The sequence below is a fragment of the Brachycentrus maculatus genome, unplaced genomic scaffold, assembly GCF_059751285.1.
Source record: "Brachycentrus maculatus isolate JH-2025_06_01 unplaced genomic scaffold, ASM5975128v1 h1tg000004l, whole genome shotgun sequence".
Taxonomy (NCBI): Eukaryota; Metazoa; Arthropoda; class Insecta; order Trichoptera; family Brachycentridae; genus Brachycentrus; species Brachycentrus maculatus.
The window spans coordinates 3,001,933-3,026,986 of NW_028280759.1; the positions used below are offsets into that span (position 1 = coordinate 3,001,933).

Sequence of the window (25,054 nt, forward strand, 5' to 3'; positions counted from 1 at the left end):
ATAAAATACATTTTCGAAATTGTACTTTTTAATTATTTTCTATCATGTATTTACACAGCTGCCGCTGTATGTCCAAAGCTTTCTTATATTGAAGTCATAGCTCGCCACTGCCTTACAGTGCATTTATAATAAATAAACAGGCTTGAAAAGGATCTTTATGGGATATTGAGATCACATACACATATAGAACAAAGCAAAGAATGACATACAGTTTGACGGTGGTAAATAATTATATTTATAAAATCTTATATAAAAATATTGCATAAAAAAGGTCGATTGTTCCCTATATGTTCCTATAGATGAGAAATATTTTCAAAAATACATGAAGAGCTAAGGTACTTTGAGTTTAAAGCGTAAATTATCAGAGCTGCAAGTGATGTCGCTGACAAAATGATCGGTAAGTACTACAAAACAGGATTTCCCAGACTACTGTCCGTCGGTTAGATAACCCATAAACACCAAAATACACATACTATATAGTAGTTATTAAAATAATAATACTCCTTGAAAATGCTTTGGAAATGAGCTATGGCAGATTGTTTCTCGTGTAAAACGTAAATTCATTCAAAAACATTCCTACGTAAAGATAACTTATTCTAAATAAAATGCTTCAGAGCATAATTTTTCCCTTGTATAATTGTTCTTATGTAAATAATATTATGAAATTCAAATTTCTAACCTAAATCCCATACATTTAGATCTTGTGGCAATGAGAAATAAGCACACACATGTAGATAATTGGCATCTTTCTAATCCTAATATAACTGTTCCACTACACGCCTGATCTTGGTCGAGCAACAAAACAGGCCTCAGGCAGCGAGCAAACCGTTCTGTACCCGTACTGGCTGCGGCGACACTCGGAACATTCCATACTTTGTAATACTTGCGGCGACACCCCCATGCCGACGCGACTCCTAACTCATATCATAATACACAACATTAAGTATTCTAGTGATGCAGTGCCAGACTTCTACATGCAACTAAGTATTAGCGTATCACGACCAATACACATCCATTTATTTGGCAGTAACTTCATGATCCGTTTTTATAATTAAAATGGCTTTATAAAACACCACTGAGTCATTCTCGTGAGACATGCATCAGAAATACTTTCAGCACCATTAAATGCTCAATAATGATACTGCGATACTGTACACATTGAAACACAGGATGTGATTGTGAAGTTTTAGCAGTCATAGTCAAGTTATTTTTATCATAAAATACAATAACACTAATAATTCCCAAATGTAAGTGTTCCACAATAAAATTAGAAGAATCATAAGAGTTGTTGGGAAAAGCTACCACAGTGTAATGGTACATACGACAAACTATAGATAACTTATTTTTAATAGAGTAACGATTTTAAGGCAATATATATTTTTTTTAAAGAAAAATCTGTACTTAAAATAATTTAAGAATATACTATACAATAAGTGCATTATTAACCATTAACAAAAGAAATCCCCGATACGATATCCCCGTACACAAAATTGAATTAAAATCAAGTATTCGCTAGTAATCTTTTGTTTACACAAATTACATACATCTACGACATAACAATAGCAAAGCTGCAAAAAGAACATTGCCTTAAGGCATTATTAAGACACCGCAGGAAATTTTTATTAAAGTCGTTTATGTTCAAAATATAGACACTATATATATTTAAACAATTTAAGACAATTTGTTAACAAGAACCAAGTGTCTTATATGTTTTAGTAAGTAATTTTGAGGGCTATATTTCATTTTATAAAAAAAAAACATTTCAAGGTCACAACATAAAAATATTATTATAATTTGTAAGAGAGGAGATAAATTCCATGCTAAATTAAAGTTGCAGAAATGATTCTTGCATACTGACCCTTATCTGCACCCAACGGTACACAGGACACTGCATAAAATTGACGCAATGTTAACTTGATCATTAATTATACGAAGGCAAGACAATCAATCATGCGCTTCAGATTCCAGTCCAGGGTAATAATACTAAATAAATATTAGAGTGAAAAAACACTTGTTGTTACATTTATTTAGACCCTCCTGGGAATCAAACCCGGGACCTCCAGCATGGCAGGCAAATGCGTTAACCACTACACTAGGGAGGTGGATTGCATAATGATAGTAAATGTAGAAATAATTAAGTATTTTAAATTTTATTATAGTATAGTAAAAGCTTGTTACATTCAAATAAAACTGATAAAAACTCCATGATTGGTCATATACACATTGGTAGGTAACAATCATAAATCCAAAATATCTACATTTAGGAGAGACAAGATGCTGTATGCGAGGGTTCCATTTATAACAAAAAATGCATTATAGAATACAGCAACAATATATAGACTTTAGATGCCATATTGCCGTATAATTGAAGAACACTCGCATTCTGACACTGCGTAATAATGAAGTCAATTAAGAAGTGAGCATAAAATTATCGAACATATTATTATGTTCAATAATTCTACAAGTCCTAAAAACTAGCAACAAAATATTCTAAAAATCATTACTTTGTCTCTCCTGAAGATTTGGGTTTACCTTGTACCTGTCACAACAGGGGCCGATACGGCACGTGGCACGGACTGGCAGCTCAGGTAGCGAGTTAGATACTTCACATTTTACTACTATATTACACTTTTGATACAATTTTACATTGAATTTCATCTTATCATATTTATTCAATTATTTGAATTATCAAACTATTTCAATGATTTGTATGAAAACAGTACTTGGAAGTACCAAAATTTTCTAATTTGCGAGGTTTTACCATATAAAAATTGAGATTGATAACTGAACAAGTTGAGTACAAGAATCAAAAAAGTATTCTATTAAAATTTTCATAATTCATACACATGGTGACACGAGGGTTCACAGTTCACCTCGTAAAATATATCATATTAAATGTAGCTATCATTTTTCTGCATCCTCCAAATAACATTTATTTTAAATGTAAATTATAGACGTTTTGATGATTAGAGAAGATGATTGTTTTTCTTAATTTATTTTTCAAGATTGTTAAGAATCGCTTATTTTAAGTTGCGCTTATTTAATGGCACTATTGTACATTCCATGAGTTATATAGGTATATAAATATATATATATATATCTATATATATATATATATATATATATATATATATATATATATATATATATATTTTATACATGATAAGAAAATAATTGAGATAACAAAATGACATAGGAACACAATAGTAGGTTTGCTGTTAAAAAAACACCAAATAAAGGGAGGCCCCATACAAAAATAATACATGTGTAGGTATTTAACACTTTGGACCGAATATATTTGCTTTTATTGTGTTCCTAGGCCAGGAATAATAACCTAGATTTCGGTCATGCCACATCAAAAGGCGACACTCTGACCTACTCAATGTTAACCCATACTATTGAATGTCTTCAACGGAGGTTAAGGATCAAGTCGGATAGAGTAAATCTCACACAAACACAACAATCATCGCATCGAGTCCATAAAAGAGCGTACAGAAGTTCATAAATAGTAGAACACGACGCAGCGGTGGATGTGTCGGCGAAGCGCCGCCTTTAGGCGAAGTACATGACCTTCTTGGTCTCATTATGCACGGTGATAGCGCGCGCCATGGCGCCCGGCGTGCGGTCCTCGGAGCAGCCCGACTGATGCGAGCCCTCGCCCGAGTCGTGCTCCTTCTCCACCAAGTGGTAGCGCGCGCGGAAGGCCACCAGGTGCGCGTAGTACGCGGGCGCGGGGATGCTCACTGAGCGCGTGCAGCGCACGTACGTGTGGCACAGCTGGTACGTGAGGCATTGCAATTCGTCCGAGTCAAAGTGGTTGTCGTCCCACAGCACATGGTAGTGCGACGGTCGACTGGTTCCCTGAACATTCAAACATTTTCAATTAACAAAGTATAGACAAATGGAAATGAGGAGAAGTATCTGAATGAGCAGGACGGGTGTTTACCTGGATTCCCTGGTGACTGCAGAGGTAGAAGTCAAACTCGGTGGGATGCGTGATGCCGACGTCGACGGTGGTGCCGGCGGGGATGTTGCCGGACTTGCCGGACTGCTCCTTCTTGTCGGCGCAGAAGAGGCGAGTGTGGTGGCGCTTCTGCACCACGATGAAGGTGATGCCGGGCTTGTAGTCCGCCTCCAGCTTGATGCAGGCCTCGCGCACGGCCGTGAGCTCGTGCTGCAGGACGTGGATGAACTGCCCTTCCGACACGCCGTCCCGGTACATGATGATGCGGTGCGGCTTGTAGCCTCCCGTGCTCTTGTAGAACATTATCAGCAACTCTCGCACCATGCTGCTCATCTCTTGGATTATCTCTTGCCTGGAAAATGTTGTATAATTTCCATTTAATATACCGTGTATTTGATTTCGTTAGTATTATAAACGATAATTAATTAGTAAATTGATGTAAATACCAAAGTAATCATGGTAAGTAAGTAATAGAAGGAAACTAATTGACAGTAGGCGGGAAGAGCCGTCTCGATGTTACAAAGTGTAATGCATCTCTACGCAACAAGAACAAGGTCTCGGGAGATATTCTAATTAGGTTTACTAATTTAATAAATCTGCTCGACGAGTGTCGTGTATAAAATGCGAGAGGGAAATGAAAAGGACAAACAAAAAAAACACAAAAAAAACAAGGAGCGTTGCGGGTTCGGTGGGGGAGGGAAGGAGGGGGGAAGGAGAGAGCACCCTGAAGGAGTAAGAGTAGAAGGAATGCACGTGCCTGTGCCAGAAGAGTGAAGTCTCGCGAGGAGGCGAGGGTGGTGTGTCAGGATCGGAAAGTGTGGCGTTCCGCAGGAACTGCTGGCCCCTGAATACCAACAATTTATCCGTTACAGTTCACAGTACATCTTCACATCACCATCATCGAGCTTCATCCTCCATTACAAATAAATCATGTATTAATTGCACGTTATATCAAGGTGAACAAAATGATACAGAAAGGTGCCCGGGCGGGCGAGGCAGGGAGGCGTCGTGGGCGTACCTGTGCTGCTGCACGCGCACGGTGGCGGCGTAGCGCGAGGGGTGCGCGTCCATGGAGCCCACCACGGCCGCGATGGACGGCTTCTTGTTGTCCCCGGCCGGCGGGTGCGTCACGTCCGCTCCCAGGAATATCACCGGCTCGTTGAACACCTTGGGCCGTAGCGACGGGACTAGGATCGAGTTTATTCCTCCCAGCTTCACGTTTATCTTCAAGCAGAGATTGCTCAAAGTCTGCGGGGAGGTCTTATTCACATTTTTAGCTTGTACGCATTGAGTTGCCATTCCTAAAACTGTGTCGCCGACTCTCTTCACCTCGGCTGTAAATGAGAAATGACCGTTAACTTTTTTCATTCCATTACGACAAACAAATCATTTTGTAGGCATATTGAATCACTCACCGTAAACGGGCGTTTTTCCCGGAAGTACTACGACGACCAATTGCAGAGCGACAAATGTCGATTTCAGATATTTAAACATAGGTTCCACCTGATCCGGTCCGGTAGCATATTTGCAGAAGCACGGTTGACCTATTATAGGCATTCCCGCATCGTTGGAAATCTTTTGTAATTGTTGCGTGAAATTCCTGTAAAACAAGTTACGGGGATTAGGACGCTGAGCGGTGTGTATATAGTTATTAGCGAGCGAGGAAGGGATGTTGTACTGACTTGAGTGCGTCCTCCCGCACGGTGCGCTGGGGAGCGAAGCAGGCGATGGCCCACACTCGGATCTCCACTCCCATGAAGAACTGCTTTCCACGCATGTCCCACACTCCCTGGTTGGGCATGGCCTGCTGCTTGCTCTGCGAACATGCCACCATCTTACTCCGACATTACTACTGCTCGCTAACCAAACTTTTGAGGGCCTTAATTTTACTTCACAGCAGAATATGAACATACATTTTCCGGGGTCATAATTCATATTTCTTTTTTTGTACAACAAAAGCTCGTTAAATGAAAACTAGGAATTGTCCGTAATATAGAAAATATTTCAAAATTATAAAAGATTAACTCAAGATTTTAGTAAAAACTTTAAAAAAATATTCTGCCTGAAATTAAAAATAAAATAATGGGAATCAATGATCCACAGTTTTTGGTTTTGAATTATGACATTTTAATTACTGATTCTATTTACTGCTTTTGTTAATACAACTACAAAAAAATCTTTCGAAACATTATTTCCTTACATCTGGCAGTTAGCAATTGGAAAATGAGGGAATTAAAAAAATATATATATTTCCTATAACAAAATACATTCAAAATTTTATATTTTGTTATAATTGCTTTATGAATCAACAAGGCGTTTAATGTAGAAATAGACAAGCTGCAGTGATCGACCGCAAATCTACTGCAGCTGCTGTTTAAGTCTGCTTAAAATTCCAGTGCAGGCAGAATGAAACTTTGGTATTGGAATTCCAGAATGCCAAACTGCATTAGCTTGAAGTGATTGGAAACTAGCAACGAGTCGTGAAAATGAGTGTAGGAATAGAGAATTGGACTAATGTTGGCTTATGGATGGATTGTCTGCCTCCGTAGTGTAATGGTCAGCACGCTCGGCTACCATTCTGGAGGTCCCGGGTTTGATTCCCAGGGGGGTTCAAATAAATATTTGTGATATTTCACTGTAATATTTATTCAATATTACCCTGAACTGGTTCCAGAAGCGGAGGGCTGATCACCTTTCCTTCATGTGTAAACGATCAATATAACACTGCGTTATATGTCGCAGTGCCCTATGCACCATTGGGGTGCGGATAAGGGTTTTTTTTATTCATTATATTATATGGATGTAAGTAAGAGAAGCATTTTACTTGTCCACCGAGAGATGAAATTCGGCCACCGTACTGCAGCTTGGGGGGAGGCAGAACTCTTCCGCGGACTTCCATCATGCTGTTGCTGATCGTGAGTCCAAATTCCTGGACATAGGAATCATTGTTGAAATCTGCTCTTCTCACTAGATTATTAATTTCCCGCTCTCTGGAAACAAAAATGATTTTTGTTGAAAATTTATGTTATTAGATTCTCACAATAGTAGTCATAATTCCAAACTAAAGATAATGTCGTGTTAGCATTATATTAAGCATTAGGCCGGAAACAAGTTAGGAGCTTTAAGCGGCTTATTTCGACATCGGAGCTGGGCAATCTACACTTTCAGTATAAAATCTTTCCACAAATACTTGACCGGTTCATATGCAGCTGTCATTTATGACTGCTCAAAATGTCAGTGTATGCGGAATGCGATTTTTGTATCAAAACTGCGGATTGGCCAACTGCGATCGCCCCGACTCAGGTGACCCCCAACTGTATTGAGTTAAGTCTGTTTCCATACTAGGAAAACTTAGTAAACTTAACTTACTCAACTAAACTAAAAAAATACCAGACACAAGTTTGTATACTAAATTTTAACCAGATTCAACTGAGCATTAATAATTTATAATGTTTATTTTATGTTTTAATTTAATCCGCCTTCGTAGTGCAATGGTCAGCACGCTCCGCTACCGTGCTGGAGGTCCCGAATTCGATTCCCAGGGGGGTCAAATAAATTTAAGTAATTTTTTCACTCTAATATTTATTCAATATTACCCTGGACTGGTACCTGAAGCGGATGGCTGATCACCTTTCCTTCAAGTGTACACGATCAAGATAACACGTTTATATGATGCAGTGCCCTATGCACCATTGGGTGCGGATAAGGGTTGGAAGAAGAAGATTTTACGATATTTACATTTACATTTTACATTTATGATATTGCAAAAGGCATACTGGAGGAAATATAGTAAACTTATAAAGTTATATGGTAGATTCTTTTCGAAATTGGATAGGCCAAAATTTCCTTTGAATTGGCAATTAAGATTTTATTATTTTGTTTAAATAAGGTAATGGTGTTGAACGGGACCGACCTGTCGGGGGCGCTGCGAGCCGTGGCCTTGATCATGGTGGAGGTCTGCATGTCGGTGAGCTTCTTGATGCAGCGCTGTCCCGGCACGATGTTGCAGACCTCCAGCGGCAGGTAGGTGTGCTTGTGCTCCTGCCCGACCTGCAGGCACGGCAGGTGCGGGTAGCGGAGCTTCATCTTGTACTTGTCCAGGAAGTACTTGGCCACCGTGCACTCCACCGTCTGCCCGTTCTCCAGCTGGAGAGGGAACCTGAACACCGAATTAATCATTAAACCAATCGGAAAAAAACCCATTGGTGTTTATAAACAATGTAAATATCTCAATGAAACTAATAAGAAAGTTTAACTTTTCATTATTACAGTGGAACCTCAGTATACATCTGCTTTGGAATAAGTTCAATTTGGACTTGGTTTGGAATATGGCTTGCGTGCGTGCAAGAACTTATTAGTTGACCCTTATAGTGCTGAGCTTATTTTCACTTATTTTGCATAAATTGCTATTTGCTTTTCATAATCACTACTTGACGAATTTAACATTTTGTAGGTAGAAATAAAAAGCTTTTACTTAAAAAAATACAAAAATCAATGTTAAATTCACAGCAAAATAATTTTAATGGTTATTTATAAATGTTATTAACTTATTAAAAACGTTATACATGCGCGCGCTAAGACACGTCCGTACAGGTCGATACCTAAATTACATTGCGCAATAGTCGGTATTCGCTCCGCACTTTATACGCATTAATAGAGAGTCCATCTATCGACGGTTCGCACTCTAAGGGTTAAAATGAGTCACAACACCGCGGGATACTCTTGTAACTTTTCATGTGTCAGTATCGCAATTTGCTACCCTACAGTGAACGACTTGCACATTAACTGTGAATTTTACATTATTTTGATTTTTTTTTATTTATGTAGCTCTGACACCCCTGTCTGACATGCAATTGTGAAAGGCCATGTCTGTCGCTGGAGCGCTTATGACATGAAACGACAAAGACTTTATGTTATCTTTATTTAGTTATATGCATTATAAATTTAGTTAAACTTTGTGTTTAAATTTATCATTGCTTTAATCCAGATTCCACATTTATCTATTTTAGTTACTAAGCAGTGTTTAAGTTATTTTATACAACCACGTCACTGTATAATATGCCAAACAAAATATGATTTTTTTTCGTGGGAATGGATTTATCATTTTCCCTTATTTCATATGGAAAAAATACGTTTGGAATACGTCCTGTTTGGTATAACTCTCATGTTCTGAAACGGATTAAGGACGTATACCGAGGTTCCACTGTATCTAGATGATAAGTGTGCATTGTCGTACGGGACATTTGAAATTTGAAATTAATTAGTAAGTAATCAAAGCGCTTACGATTGCATTTGAGCGGGTCTTCTAGTCACGTTGCAAACTCTGTATTTCCTTTTCATCGTTCCACAATGCGTAATTTCTATTTTAAGTCCTTTAATTTCTTTGGTAAATTTGACTCTCTGAGAATCGGTGAGCGGTTTCCTCTGTTCGTTTATATCCCGTATGTCGAGGACCTCGCACATGAAGTCGATGACGGGCTGCGCTTTGTAGAAGGCGGTGGCGGACACGTCGATGTTGAGCATCATCTTCCACTGGCTCGGGCGCACGGACTGATGGAAGCCGAACCAGACCTCGCGCCCGCCGCCCAGCGGGTGGTAGTAGCCGTCGGGCGAGGAGAAGAAGCTGCGGCCCACCGGCGTGTACGTCATGGAGGGCAGGTGCCGCATCACCACGTCCAGCGCCAGGATGGCGTCGTACGGGATCTGCCGCGTGCGCCCTTCCAGCGCCTCCTCCAGGGCAAACAGGGATACCTGCCAACACCGGAAATTATCCTTTACATAACTCCTTGCACAGATGGTGTTGGTATCTCAGACATGTTTTTACATTTCATATTGCAAAAGACATGTAATTTTAGAGCAAGTATGTATAACCGCCCTTGCGCAAGAGAATGATGGAGACCAAATTTCTATGGATTAGACATCGCCTAGTTTCCACTAGGCGATGTCTAATCCATAGAAAAATACCAAACAAATTTTCAAATTTTCGTAAACGCTAGGCATATCTATACACATTTGCTCTATATTATATCTGCTCTAAGCAGAAAAGTGGTAAAAATTTACTGTTTGATTAAATTAAATAAATTTAACTTCTAATAATAGAATTAAATAAAACATACCTGTGCAACCCATTTTATTGTAACTCGGAAAACTCTGTCTTTGCCTTCACCCGGTAAAGTGACTTCTAATTCCACTCTGTCATTACCAATCGGAAGAGGGTCCCTTGTGTATAGATTATTTCTACCATCGAAAACGGGCTTCAGCGCTCCAAATATTTTACTATAAGCGTGCACCATAGTCTCGATAATCTCTCGATTAACCTGAAAATTTTTTTTTTTGTGATATTACATGTTATTATAAGACAATGATCAAATATGGAAAACAATTACAGAAAAATTGTGGATATTTTGTGAGTAATAAAAAAGTAAGGCTTATACATAAATAAATATAAGGCAACTCCAACATTCGGGATAAAATATGGCGCACATAATAATTTTAATGAAATAACACTTGCACTTATGCACTTTATGGTATTATTATTACCCGACCAACTAAACAGCACCTACTCACGACTATTTTGGAGAGACGTGCCAAATGAAGCGGTCACATATATCGATAGGAGGATTTCCTGCACCTATTAATAGAGGGAATGATCAAGGTAACTAAAGACAGGATACCCACGCCATAAATATCTTTGCGACTTGTACGAAGATATGAGAGTTGAAGACGGTGGCGCAGACTATTGGGATAGACTGGAATGGCGAAGGGCGTGTCATTTGTTGCTGCAAACCAGTCTACAATATTGAGACCACAGAAAAAACCTAAACAGTCCATAAACGACTGTAAGACTTGCGGAGAGCACAATTTATAACCGGAGCGACCTATAATGGGTCTACAATGGTTTTGGAATTGAATCGAGATCTCTGATAAAAGGTAAAATAATGCTATAAATAGTCGAAATGCCTTTTTTACAAAATTTGCCGATTAAAAAGAAAATGCGATACATTTACAAATATGGGCTCACCTTTCTAGGGCACTTGTCAGGTTGGATGTTGATGTCGTAGTGGTGGACAAAGCCTCGTGGCATGGAGATCTGGAAGTGATTGGCGCGCAGGCCGATGGGGCGCCCCTCCCGCCCGAGGTTGGGGCGGCGCGGGCAGGAGAAGACGGGCAGGTCGGAGGGCGCGGCGGGCGTCACCAGCCCCAGCGACCCCCCGCCGCCGCCACCGCCGCTGCCACTGCCGCCAGACACGCCCGTCACCCCGCTGGCATTGGACCCCACGCTGCCACTCGCCGGCGGAGCTGCGCAATGGGTATATAAACGTGTTACGTTACGACGAAATGACTCCGGTCAGTCCCCACCTTAATACTAATTTAATAAATTACTGGAGCGATCATTGCGATATTTATCAAACACCATTCATTATGAAGTAATATTGAATACAATCTCAACTCCCTGAAAACCAGATCCAATAACATTTGTTTGCATTCCTACATTCAAAGTAAAATTCATTGTGTATAATAGTTCTGTATACAATGAGTTTTACCTTTAAACCAACAGTATCAATGCTGATTGTTTTAGAAGTATATTACTTAACGTATACTATATGTATATTTTACTGTACCACTTTTCTGAGTGACAATATAATTTATTGTAATTATTCATGTACTGTAGGGAAACGATTTTGTAGTGCATGTAAGGAATGCAGCTATAATAAACAAAATAATACTAAAATCACCAAGATAATTGAAAATACTTTCTAAGAATTTATTTTAATCATGGTAATAATAATCAGCAAATTCAAATGAGAAAATAATTAGGTATGCCTCTGGGAGGAAAACGTGTTTCCAGGAAAAAAAATTAAAACATTTTTTTATTAAATTATATAAATTTATATTTATGTTTATTTCAGTCTTTATTCAGAACTTTTCCTATTGTTTATCGTGATCTTGTTCCTATTGTTTTATACAATCAATTGTCAATCTGTTTACTCTTTCATAATATTACTGACTATCTAATGAGTTACACAACTGTATAAAAACAGAATATTAGGTCGATTTTCGGCATTACAAATCTCAATCACATTCATAATATACAATACCGTGTTTTACACTTGACTATGAACGTACACCCATTTTGAAGACAAATTGTAATAAACGCCACATATCCCGGAATTTACGGAGGAGGTCTCATCTATAGCAATATGATTAATTTTTATTAAAGTTTTATTTAGTAAATATCACTATTTCTTAAAATCTACTGTGTCACACCGTATACGGTATACGGTGTTTGAAAATGATGCGGAATGCATCGAAACACGTATCACAGTAGATTTTAAGAAATAGTGGTATTTACTAAGTAAAACTTTAATTAAAAATGGATAGATTTTACCACAAAGTGACTGCCGAATCAATTAATGAAAATATGATTAATGACTTATACTAGATATGGTGATGAGAAACATATCGATAGTAGTATAAATCACTACATACAACATAATTAGGTGCAGTCAATATACGCACGCACAGTATTAAATACGGATATTGTGCAGGCAGAGGGGGATGAACTCCCCACACTGCAGTTCAATCTCAAGTCATTCCCAACAGTACATGAGATTATGCATAGCACTAGTTTTATTATAAACAAAATGGTATTTTATAAATTAATTCTATCTTCTGTTGGAAAGACTAATTTCTTATGTAATAATGAAAGAGTAAAAACAAAACTGCATATAAATTTGGTATACCTATATATCACAAAATAAATGTTGATATGGAGGAAAAAATGGACAAGTACAACGTTCCGTCCAAAAGCACAAATGTAAAAAAACACACCCATAATAAAACATTTTACCATTGGAACCAATATCAAAATATGTTTTTTAATGATTCCTTACATAGTCCTGGTTTTTAATCACTGACTTTGTAGAATAAGCGGAGAGTGGCATTTATATACATGTTTGGATGGAAGAGTATATTATACAGCAATAATAAAATTACTAAATCAACAATAATTGTGGAAATTAAAGAATTTAACCATTTGTTTATTAATATTTTATAATGCAGAAATGATTGGTTATGACTCCAGGCAAACCGAAATAGCTCAGTTTATCAGTGCAATATATTAAAAGAGGTCCATTCCTTAGCTCCCTTTCATAAATCACAGATAAAGATTGCAAACATAGCATAGCGAGAAGCATAAATACATGTCATTAGTTTCTATATAAATTCAATTCAAGATGAAAAATAATGCAATATTTAATTGTGATTTAGGAAAGAACAAAGCAGTTACATTCAACTTGGTATTATGCTGTGGATAATGTGACAATAATAAACAAATAATTGACTATAGAGTATTGTTAGCAAATTGGTTATTTGAAAATGTGAAAATACTGCTGTAAACTGAAGCCATTTTTCAAAGGCACTGAATTTATAAGAATAAATGTTAACCACCCAACAGACATTGTTCCAAAAACAAGGTGATAATACCTAAAAAATAACACTGCCTAGGCAATAGATATATTAGTTCACATAATAAAACCAGCATATTTTCAGATGCACATGAAATAAAAATAACTCAAAACAAAAAAATTACAATATTATAAACAATCTGACGAGACCAGTTATTGGTAAACCATTTCATGGGCGAACAAAATTATAGAATTTACCTTAGTGGCGGTAAGGTTATCATCATCTGTGGCTAAGAAACAAGAATGTACAAAATGAATGTGTTAAATGTGTTTATTACGTGAGAGCTGTTCGAAGCTGGTCTGCGGCTGTGAGGGGCTCGGGGGCCTCGGCGGAGAGGACGTCCAGGACTCTATAACAACACACGACACGGTGAGGACACGCCACGGCAGACTCACGCCACTACGCCATGCCCATACACACACCCGCACACTACACCACTCGGGCTAATACTAGTTAATTCAATCAAATAATTACATGAGGCATCTGGTATTGAGGCACAGTCAAAACATTTCTAGCATCAACATATATTCTTATAGTTTCATTACAAAATGTGCTTTTATCCACACCCAATGATGCACAGGGCATCGTATCAAAACGATGCGGTGTTAACTTGAACATTAGTTATATGAGTGTAACGCGAGGCAGTGCTGAGGTCGAGATTCTCTCACATTCAATGAGATACAGAACATATAAGCAAAGAACCTCAGGGTGAAGGACTTTACTACTTTGTTGGAAAGGAATAAAGAAATGGAATAAGAATGGTATGTAGGGTAAGAAAATAATAAATAATAGCCATGGCCAGAGCGCCCGAATTTGCATATCCATAGTTTGTTACAGGCTAGTTAAAACTTTCTTGCTCTTTAAGAGAAAGAATTGGACTTGGACATATTTAAGGCTACTAGACACCTCATTTTCTACCAAAAATAACCCTATAAATAAAGCTATATGTTAAAGAAATAAATAAACTATATTTGTTTGCTTAAAATAACATCTTCCATTTGTACATATACTACTGTAACTATAACATGCGTAACAAGTGATTGTGACAAATCAGTACACCGATTTCAAGGATAACTAGATGTTTACTTTTTTTAGATTAACGTTACTTTGTATGTATACTACAGCTGGTACAAAATAAAATAATTTACACACTCGTACGGTATATTTGATTTTTAGATGCTTCTGCTGTGGGTATATAGTCAGGTGTGGCACAAATTCTGTGCATAAACATTTTTATATATTTTTTACTTCTAAATACGGATTACAAGACTGTTTTAAAACCCCGATTAGAAAACATGCGCTACATATTGTCATTCATCTTTGAAAGACATCTTGATTTGACAATTTTACACCGACTTATGTTTAAACTGTCCGCCTCCGTAGTGTAATGGTCAGCACGCTCGGCTACCGTTCTGGAGGTCCCGGGTTCGATTCCCAGGGGGGGTCAAATAAATATAAGTGAATTTTTCACTGAAACATTTATTCAATATTACCCTGGACTGGTACCTGAAGCGGAGGGCTGATCACCTTTCCTTCATGTGTAAACGATCAAGATAACACTGCGTTTATATGAAGCAGTGCCCTATGCACCAATGGGGTGCGGATAAGGGTTTTTTATTATTATTTATTATTATGTTTAAACTCATTCATTATGGGAAAGAAAAAATCAGTAATAAATTAGTTCAAACATACGTCACTGCAAAATTGAAAAATGTGACTTTTTTAAAGATGAATGACTTTATATCAAATATAGTCAGTTTTATAAAATGCCAGATACTTTCATGCCGATTTAAAATAATTAACTAGAAATTACAATTTAAAAAATATATATAATAAGGAAAATTATAAGATATTATAAGTTACATTTCTAACCTTCATTCAGACGTGCAAAATAGGGTTTTAGTGAACCGTTATTGACAGCGTCAAAAGAAGTAAACGATCGTTGAAAACTGTTAAAACTCCATACTTGTTTCGAGAGTACTATAATTTTAACAGTCAGTATAATATCGAGCTCTGTTCAACTGCTGTGTTAAGGTCTAACATTAAAAGGTATTTAGAATAATGGCTATTTGCGTAACATTCCCGCTATGCCCCGAATTCCCTTTTTGATGAATGCATTGTGCAAGAATGAAAGCGTTATATTTGCAAAAAAACTGGATATTATTTTGTTTATGATTAATTTAATTTCAATTCAATTTGATTTTAATTGATGATCCTGCCGAGCGAGTAATAATATTGTTTTGTGACCTCAATTAGAATATGCATAAATATAAAGCTGACTAAAGGCAAAGTCAGCTTAACTACTACAGGAGGCAAAAGCTCGATATGGGCTGTAGCGCCATACGAGAGAGAGAATAAGATGTAAAAAACAAGCTGTTTTTTCATGCTGACCAAATATTTAAGTGGTGAATCGTTTAATTACTTCCCAATAAAAAAATGATAATGAGTTAGATATTATTTCTAACATTTTAAAAAAAAAAGGAAACAATGAAAATTATTTTTAACGTATTCTCACCACTTAAAAGCATGATTCATTGAAATAAATTGCCAAATACGACATTGTTATCTTCTTAGGTTAATTAATTTAATAAAAATACTAATTTTTAATCAATTTAATAAAATAATGTTAATATTATACTCTAAGCATGCAACACAATATTAAATCCCATAATTTACATCAATTAGCATCAGTGATATAAAATTTATATTTATTTACAAAAAATGTATTAAATTTCATTGGTAGTCACTAAGGGGCTTTAGAAATACACTAAAAAGATCTCAGATTACTATATTTATTAATGACGACAAAGATGTAATGGTAATCAAAACCGAGTGAAATACTAGGTATGATGTTTTTATTTAGGTCATTTTACCTAATGTTCAAGTACACACATAGCACTGACAATTATTTGAAAAGAAAAAAGACGTATATTGTTAGGAATGAGCTTAATCGCCTCAAATTTAAAAATGTAAATATGAGCACAGAACACAGGTAGGTATGTCATAGATTTTCATAAACTTCAATTTCGTTTAAAAGATTCGCCCGAAATTTTATTTTCGCTATAAAACATTTGCTGTTCAGAATCTTTCTGAGATTACTTTGTTTATTTAGATGAGTTTATTGTCATGATGTATATCAAGTATTTGCGAAAGTATCTAGGTTAAAGGCGAATTTACTTACTGATAACCTTAAAATTAAAAATAATAGCATACAACATCTATGTAAATTCGGACAGCGAGTCCATGTTTTACATTCCCACATTTCAAATGATACGCGAAGTATTAATACAAAGTAGTGCGTGTGACAATAATCTTTCCTAAACATTTTTAATTTCATAAAAAGTTAACGATTGCTTAATAATATGGCTAAAGTGTCTCAAACAAAGGGCGTTACAAGCATGTACTACCAATTTCTGTGTTATTACCAAACATATTAATGAAATTTATAACACACCAAAGTTTAATTAATAGTGTGATTTACTTACGTTGCCCTACAGGATACATTTTACAAGTAAAATTTAACAATTAAATAAAGAAGCTTGCTAGTAAATCAACTTTAAACATAAACGTCGAAAAACAGACAAGAAAACACACACGCCATTTCTCGCGGACGCCATATGCAACGTCATCAAAGTGTTGCCAGAAAAGAATTGTAATAAAAGAATGCTACAAATTTTGCGGGGCAAATTGTATCAGATCCAACATACCCATCCTCGATACCATACCTATGTATCTTCTAATATTTATATCGGAATAATAATAAAAATACTACTTATGAGGCGATAAGGTTCCATTCTTAGACTTCCTGACAAAAAAGGTTGTTGTCACTACATATAAAAATACATTTAAAAATAATACGTTGATACATTTTGGTATTAAATAAAAACGTTCGAGTAAAAAGCCAAAACTACTGACTACGTAAAGGGTCCGCCAAATAACTTTTTTTTTTTTAAAACAGGGCGCAAAACATCGAGTGTAGCTTCGGCTGTGTGGCACGTAGCGCCGTCCTGTTGAAACCAAATGTTGCCAATATCCTCCTCTTCAATTTTTGTGAACAAAAATCCGTTCAACATGGCCCGATAACGATCGCCATTGACTGTAACGGCCACTCCTTGCTCATTTTCAAAGAAAAATGGCCCAATTATGCCTCTGGACCAAAATCCGCACCAAACAGTGCTCGTTTTGGGTGTACCGGCTTTTCAATGTATGCGTGCGGGTTTTCTGTGCCCCAAATACGACAATTTTGCTTGTTTACATACCCGCCAAGATCAAAATGAGCTTCATCCGAAAAGATGATTTTTTTGGCAAAATCGGCATCTTCTGTAAGTCGATCGCAGGCCCACTCAGCGAAGCGAAAACGCATTGGATGGTCAGTTGGCTTCAACTCCTGAACCAATTGGACTTTGTATGGCGTCATACCAAGGTCTTTATGCAAAATTCGTCTCAATGATGTCTCCGAAATGTTCAATTGTTGAGAACGACGGTGAATTGATGTTGATGGCGCTTCACGCACACTTTCTGCCACAACATCGATATTCTCGGGTGTACGCACTGTTTTTGGCTTTTCACGCTTTGGTTTATCGATGAGGATGCCAGTTTCTTTCACTTTTTTCACAAGATAACGAACATACGGAGCTGACGGTGCTTCTCTTCTTCCAAAAACCGTACGCAATTTTCGCACACATTCTGCAACATTACCATGATTTTCAAAGTAATGTCGCAATATTTCCCAGCGTTGTTCAAGCGTATACACAACCATATTCGCTCAGCGGAAGGATAAAACTAATTATCTGTCAAATCAGACATGAGCTAAGTGTTACCATTCACGAAATAAGCACTAGTTGAAAAAAAAAACTTTAGATGGCGGACCCATCTAAAGTTTTTATAGAAGCTCAAATTGTTTTTTTTTTTAACATTTAACTACATAGTTGAATATTATATTTTTATCTAGGTCTACGAATCAAATATCTACAAATCAGCCAGTGGTAGCTTAAAACCGAGGTGAGGGAGGTTTATTTTTGTTCGCCGTCAATTTTCTTTTTAATGATAATATATATATATATATATATATATATATATATATATATATATATATATATATATATATATATATATATATATATATATATATATAATATATATATATATATATATATATATATATATATATATATATATATATATATATATATATATATGTTTATATATATATATATATATATATATATATATATATATATATATATATATATATATATATATATATATATATATATATATATATATATATATATATATATATATATATATATATATATATATATATATAAACTTCCATAGACAATATCGCTCATTTCGATATACTGTATTTATAAATATGGACTGCCCCTGCTCGATGTTAGTTACCATACCTAGCCAGTATTTTCTGAATAACATTTCTGGTGGCAACACCAACAAATAAAGCATGGTTTATTGTCGTGATTCGGCAAGAACTGGCAATACTAAATAAATGTCTGAAGCTGTTCATGCGCAAAAATAGAAAATGTCTATACCTTTTAGCGGCTCTAAAACTCGCTCGGCTGGGTTACTAGCTGCTATAAACAAGAATCTGAAAATCGTCAACCTTAAAGCCGTTCGAAGAGTTACTGTAAAATTCGACCCATTTCACGAACGTGCCTCCTATATCAGGTAGGTGTCAACGCAAAGGATTTTTTTCGACGAAAAATTGACGATATTTAATGTGATCGATTTTTCTACTTACCACTGCACTGTCCGCATCCATATGCTTTTCCCAACATGCTGACTGCTGCATTCAATCCTAGAGAAGCGATATTGGGAATCGACAGATGTACCAGCGAGCCTGGATCAGGCGCCAGTTCTATTTCAGTAGACATCTTCCTGCTGGTAAACATTTAGAAATAACGTCTTGATTGTACAAAGAAAAGCTTCATTTGAAAATTAAGAAACTTTGCATAATTTGAGTATTGTGGCTACCAATCATGGGTGCAATGGAGAAGTTACAGGATTTATTAAGTGATCAGTTAAAAGTTGCCAATGACAGTTCTCTGAAAATTTTCTTAAGTACGATATCAATAGTAAAATTTCCACTCTGAAAGTGGTCTTGAAAGATTCTTGATAATGCATTCTCTGTTATTAATCTAGGGTTGAGTTTTAATTATAGCATGTTGCTTATGGCAATAGGCTCAATTTAACGGTCTATGAATAACAGAACTTTTTTTTCAGACAATTTCTCTTTTACATTACTACTCCAAAAGTAGCGAAATTGGCACCTAACTGCTCAATAAAAACAGAAATTGTTTGCGACCGCCAGGAACCTATGATCACATATAAATTGCTCCCTGAAATAGCAGGTAAGGGATCCATGTAAAAATTCAGAGAAAATTAAAATATGTATCAAATATCAGAGTTAATAAATATCAACCATAATATATTCTTGTTTCTATAATTAATAAATGTTTTATTTTCCAGAACAAATAGGATCAGAAAAAATCACAGTAAAAGCTCTAAATTTAAGTACATTAGAATTGCTGGAAATATGCAATGAACATATAACAAAGTTAGCTCCTAAAGAACAACAAACAACTTTACTGAAGACAAAGTCAGAGAAAAAGAGCGCGAGTAGACGCTGAGTTACCAGCCGAAATGGCTCGTAACAAGAAAGGTAGTTTGCAGGTCATCGATCACATCTACAACCAGATCCCAGCCTTTACAGATGTCTTTACAGAGGATACTTTCTATATATTTGCCGGTTGTTTTGTCGCCTCCACCTTAATAGTAGTAGTAATCCTATCCAGATTTATAAAAATAAAACCAGTGGAATGAAGTCATTATTATTTGTATCCATCCTTCAACTTGTTGAAGAGTGAATGTAGAATGTTATTTTATTACATAAAATGACCTATGATACCATATTTAGTCTCATAAATAAATACAAATCAACCCTAGTCATATTATTAACACAAAATTTTATCAAAAGTTTTACCAAGAATATAAAAGCAAGAAATATATACTGATGCTTATTTTATTCTAAATAAATTATTTGTTTCAACTGGGAAATGTGTTTTTATTGAACTAGTCTTAAGTGCATGCATAAATATAGCAAAACAGTAAAAAATGCACTGGCAAAATTAGACTTTAATGATACCTTGGCACCACGTGATAAGAGGCAACAGTGTAAGTCGGGGTATGAATTCTATATAAATATATACTTATGTGTACTGGTTTTGTAATATAATAAATAAAAAAACTTATAGATATTAAAGTTGTTAAGTCTATAGCTTCATGTAATCTAGCATACAAACACATACCTTTTGGGGTTGTGTAGTTATATTGTATTGTTATGTGTATTTATAAGTTAAAATTTTCAATTGTTTTTTTAATGAGCAAATGCGTACTATATTTCGAATTAAAAATATTTATCTTCTCTTATGGTATACTTTTATTTCAAAATGCCAACTTTTTAAAGAGTTAAAATTACAAGACTCCCTTAGCTTTTACACGCAGCACCTAAACTTTAAATATATATATAAGGGACTTACCAAAAATCCACTTTCTATAACTATGCGAAAATCTTTCAAACCTTACAAATCATGCCAAACTACTGCAAGCAGAAAATTAAGGGAATGAATTTACTTGAAACTAAAACTAGTAATATTTTTACTATTTTGGCTGGTGAAATTCAAATTAATAAAGTATGTATGTTGTTTTTGTTCCTGACTTATGCCATGCTACTACCTCCACTTTTATCTAGTACACTTAGTAGACAAATAAAATATATTCCCTTCTGGACGCACATTTTGTAACTGACTAACTACATTATCATATATTTTATCAGTTTGTGGTTTTTAATATTTCAACAATTCGTGTCACACATACTTAATACTGTTTTATTCTAGTTAAGGAGGAATTATTGCTTTATTGCTTTAGTTTTGTGTGAATTCTCTAATGTGGTATTTTAAAATAATGATATTTACTTGTATTATTGAAAAAGTTAAATAAAATACTTGGTATGATTTCACTTGTTTAATCGTTTAATTGGATCTATAATTTATTATTAGATTAAAACCAATATTTTTAGCTTTTCCACTTTTTTATTTGACCAGCGACCGGGTTTCGTCGTTACCGACATCATCAGACTGGTCTGATGATGTCGGTAACGACGAAACCCGGTCGCTGGTCAAATAAAAAAGTGGAAAAGCTAAAAAAATATTGGTTTTAATCTAATAATAAATTAAAAATGCAATTCCATCACGAAGTGTCAGTGGATAATATAAATCTATTAATTGGATCTACTTAGGCTTCCAAAAAAAATACAAATATAAATACGAATAAATAACATTTCCACTTCCGCAATGGAGCCGTTATCGCACTTTACTACCATGTGTACGATCATGGGTGAACATTGGTGTTATTATTTTCTTCCATTATTATTATGGACTAGTACCTAAACAATAAAAACGGGAATACACTAGTAGCATGAAGCAGTTGAACACTCAGCGCTTTTACTATAAACATCTCAATCCGCGCACGCTGACTGGACGCAACTGTTCAAAATTCCAGTAGTTTCTCAGTGTTAATTTCCCACTTTTCTATAAATCAAATATTCTTCATTATTTTTTCATTTCCCATGGTAATTTCCAAACATTTTCAAATTCCCTGATTGGACCACTTTCTGACTTGGTGATCGATAATATTGGTGACTACAACACCTTTAGAAACAATTACCATTGTCAGAATCTGGTGTGTAGATTAAAACTTCTTACCCCTTAAGCTTATAAAATCTGATGATCCAAATAATTTATTTAAATATTATTTTTTTATGCTTATCTGCAAATATATATTTTTAAAATTAGTTTGTTCAAAATCTCAAATCTCCTTCAGCGATTACGTGTGTTTTTATCTATCTATTTAAAATAAAGTATACATGTTAGTCTGTTCAAAAAATCAGATTTCCTTCAGTCATTCATTGATTGGTTTAAAACTTAGATTGAAGGCAACAGCAACACACACACAAAACTAAACATTGCTCATGGCGGACAGCGTGTTTCGTGACACTGCTATCAATTACGTTGTTATTTTATAGATTTTATTTTAATTTTAAACTTTCATTGCTTCAGGAGCATTGTGAAATTAAACATGTTAGAAATGTGTGCTTTCTATTTTATTACTTTTCCATTTCACCAAACTGAACCACAGCAACGCGTGGCTGGGTACAGCTACTATAATAAAATCCTTTAAAAAATAAATATCCATACTTTTATTTATATTTAGTATGTATGTTATACCTAAAGTGACTATACGTCCCGTTTTGAACGGGACAGTCCCGTTTTTAGATTAGTCTGAACCCCATTTTTTTTTCATATTTATATTATTTATTCCTCTTACTAGAAAAATCATGAACATTCCTTTTCTTTTTATTAATACATGAAAACTATGAAAAAATACGTGTTTTCTTGAATATATATACTATAACGTAAAAATTGGTAGGTGTCCCGTTTTGAGGACAAAAATAAATGGTTACGTTAGTTATACCTAGGTAGGCATTTTGCAATTAAATACTTAAAATATCTGTACTACGCACAATAATACGTTTTAATAAGTACCTCGCGCATGGCGCGTCGCGCCGGTAGTAGGTACACAACTCTGAGGTACCTATTTATTATCGTCTCATCTCGCTCTCACTTGACATTTGGCGTATATCTCTCACTCTAGTTGCTGAGTAGGAATTGATATGAAGTAGGTATATAAATACTTGGCGATATCCTATTTTCATTGCGAAAATGGTGAATAGGTCAGGAATGTTTAGAAGTTCATGTCGTAAGCATGCCGGCAAATACACAACAATATTAGATATAATACAAAAATTAGTTATAAAATTATTAAAAACTCACAAATGAGAAGCGTGCCTCAGAATAAAGGTAAATATTTTGCAGTCGCAATACCGGCAAATAATTTCGTGAACTCCTATATATTACTGTATATACTGATAAATCTTACATAAATGTTGTAATTAAATAACGAGAAATAATATTACATAAACTTAAATTACTTATGGACTGCCATTAAAATATTTCGTACAACTTTAGTTTACAATATATAAGAGACCATATTTTGCAGTAAATACTAGTTAAAAATTGTCATACATATATTTCTAATTTTCTATATTTAAAATATAATGATTTTTCTTACCATTAATTGGAGAAATGAGTGAAAAAACCCGATAGCGTCCTTTTGTTGATATATTAATACAAGATGACACAGAAAGCGACTCCCGTGTATTCATAACATGACCTTGTAAACACGAACTGCGCACAGTATCCTTTATCCGGTACCTATTCAATGCAGTTGCGCCGTCGATCACAACATAAATCATCGTTTTGAAACGTTGAATATTTTTCATACATTCTTATCATATTTTATTATCACATAATAAATGTGATGAAATTACTTTAAAATGAACGTAGTTAATGGCGTTTTCATTTTAAGTATGTTGAAAATTACCAATGAGAAATTAATAACATGAGTCAGGATACATAAGTTTTTGCCTTTGAGATGGTAATGGATATATATTATTTACTATTCTTCGTGTATTATTTTGGTTAATTAGACAAAAAATAAATTCAATGTTTAAAATTAGCGCTCGGTAAACCCGCGTTCATGGGGTTACCATTTAAATGATTTTATTTTTTGTTCGTTTAAGTACTTAAAGAGGGAATTTTTAAAATCAAGATTGCTGACGTAAAATAACACTTGATTTGTTGTACCATTATCAAAAAGGATAATGTGAAATATGAATATTCCTCTTAAATTATGTTAATCATTATATGTACCATTATGGGATTTGTTGTACCATTATAAAAAAGGATAATGTGAAATACGAATTTTCCTCTGTATTATGTTGATCATTAAATAATATTCAACTTAGAGGTGGATATAAAGTTTTATAATCTATGTGAATACATTTTCTTGAATGTTTTTTCGCAGATACTTTGTGGCACATTTTATAAACTTTATAAAATAAAACAACTTAAATGTTAAACATGTACATTTAACCCTGATGATGAGAAGGTTCTTGTCGAAACGGGTTGGAGAAAAAATGTACCAATAAAAAAGTGGTCCAAAAAGTTAATTTATTGAAATAAAGTTTTTGTGAATACAGATCTCCCATAAGCTGATTAAAATTGCTTGTCTGCCAAACTATCGCATCCGTAAGTTTTCAACTTTTATGTCTCCTGTCAGTAAGTTTATATACTATCTGAAGTGAGATAATTTTAATCTCTTCATATATTAAATGCATTTAATTCCAGATGCACCTTAATGTCGCGCTGAAAACCATACAACACTGCACATGTCGCTCACTCCTTTCAAGAACGTCATAAATAAAAAAACTTGATTTTTCAGGAGAACGTTTTTAAAGTTTAAAAATATAATACAATGTATTAAAAATAAATATCAAGCCACTAATTGAACTTTTTACTGCGCAACATATCTTTTTAGGTAAAACCTGAAGGTTCTTTCTCCATTTGAAAAATATTTAATATAGTTAAAAAAATAATTAAACAATACCTTTTCTTCAAAATGCAAAAACAACACTTTCTGCCC

The 25,054-nt window shown here is 35.0% G+C and overlaps 3 protein-coding genes across 7 annotated transcripts; 2 read left to right on the top strand and 1 right to left on the bottom strand.

Annotated features, from left to right (window-relative positions):
• Nucleotides 1-3,302: 3,302 nt before the first annotated feature.
• AGO1 (protein argonaute-1) lies at nucleotides 3,303-23,823 on the bottom strand. 5 transcript variants are annotated; one of them, XM_088277299.1, is made up of 14 exons: nucleotides 23,642-23,823; nucleotides 19,194-19,333; nucleotides 13,710-13,781; nucleotides 10,986-11,263; nucleotides 10,081-10,281; nucleotides 9,249-9,715; nucleotides 7,878-8,123; nucleotides 6,789-6,954; nucleotides 5,647-5,798; nucleotides 5,380-5,564; nucleotides 4,983-5,298; nucleotides 4,722-4,808; nucleotides 3,947-4,316; nucleotides 3,413-3,861 (listed from the first exon to the last, which is right to left on the bottom strand). In XM_088277299.1, the coding sequence occupies exons 2-14, from the start codon at nucleotides 19,324-19,326 to the stop codon at nucleotides 3,553-3,555; spliced, it is 2,982 nt and encodes a 993-aa protein (XP_088133425.1). In that variant the 5' UTR covers nucleotides 19,327-19,333; nucleotides 23,642-23,823; the 3' UTR covers nucleotides 3,413-3,552. The 5 variants fall into 5 exon arrangements, with proteins under 5 accessions (XP_088133439.1, XP_088133425.1, XP_088133417.1 ...); XM_088277313.1 differs by lacking the exons at nucleotides 19,194-19,333; nucleotides 23,642-23,823 and adding an exon at nucleotides 16,918-17,056 and having other exon boundaries at nucleotides 3,303-3,861; XM_088277291.1 differs by lacking the exon at nucleotides 23,642-23,823 and having other exon boundaries at nucleotides 19,194-19,445.
• Nucleotides 18,930-20,509, top strand: mRpL53 (mitochondrial ribosomal protein L53). Its single transcript, XM_088277331.1, has 3 exons — nucleotides 18,930-19,120; nucleotides 19,676-19,803; nucleotides 19,922-20,509. Exons 1-3 carry the CDS (start codon nucleotides 18,975-18,977, stop codon nucleotides 20,080-20,082), a joined length of 435 nt encoding a protein of 144 aa, XP_088133457.1. The 5' UTR covers nucleotides 18,930-18,974; the 3' UTR covers nucleotides 20,083-20,509.
• Nucleotides 20,096-20,509, top strand: LOC148313948 (uncharacterized). The gene has a single exon (XM_088277342.1). It carries the CDS (start codon nucleotides 20,096-20,098, stop codon nucleotides 20,273-20,275), a length of 180 nt encoding a protein of 59 aa, XP_088133468.1. The 3' UTR covers nucleotides 20,276-20,509.
• Nucleotides 23,824-25,054: the final 1,231 nt, after the last annotated feature.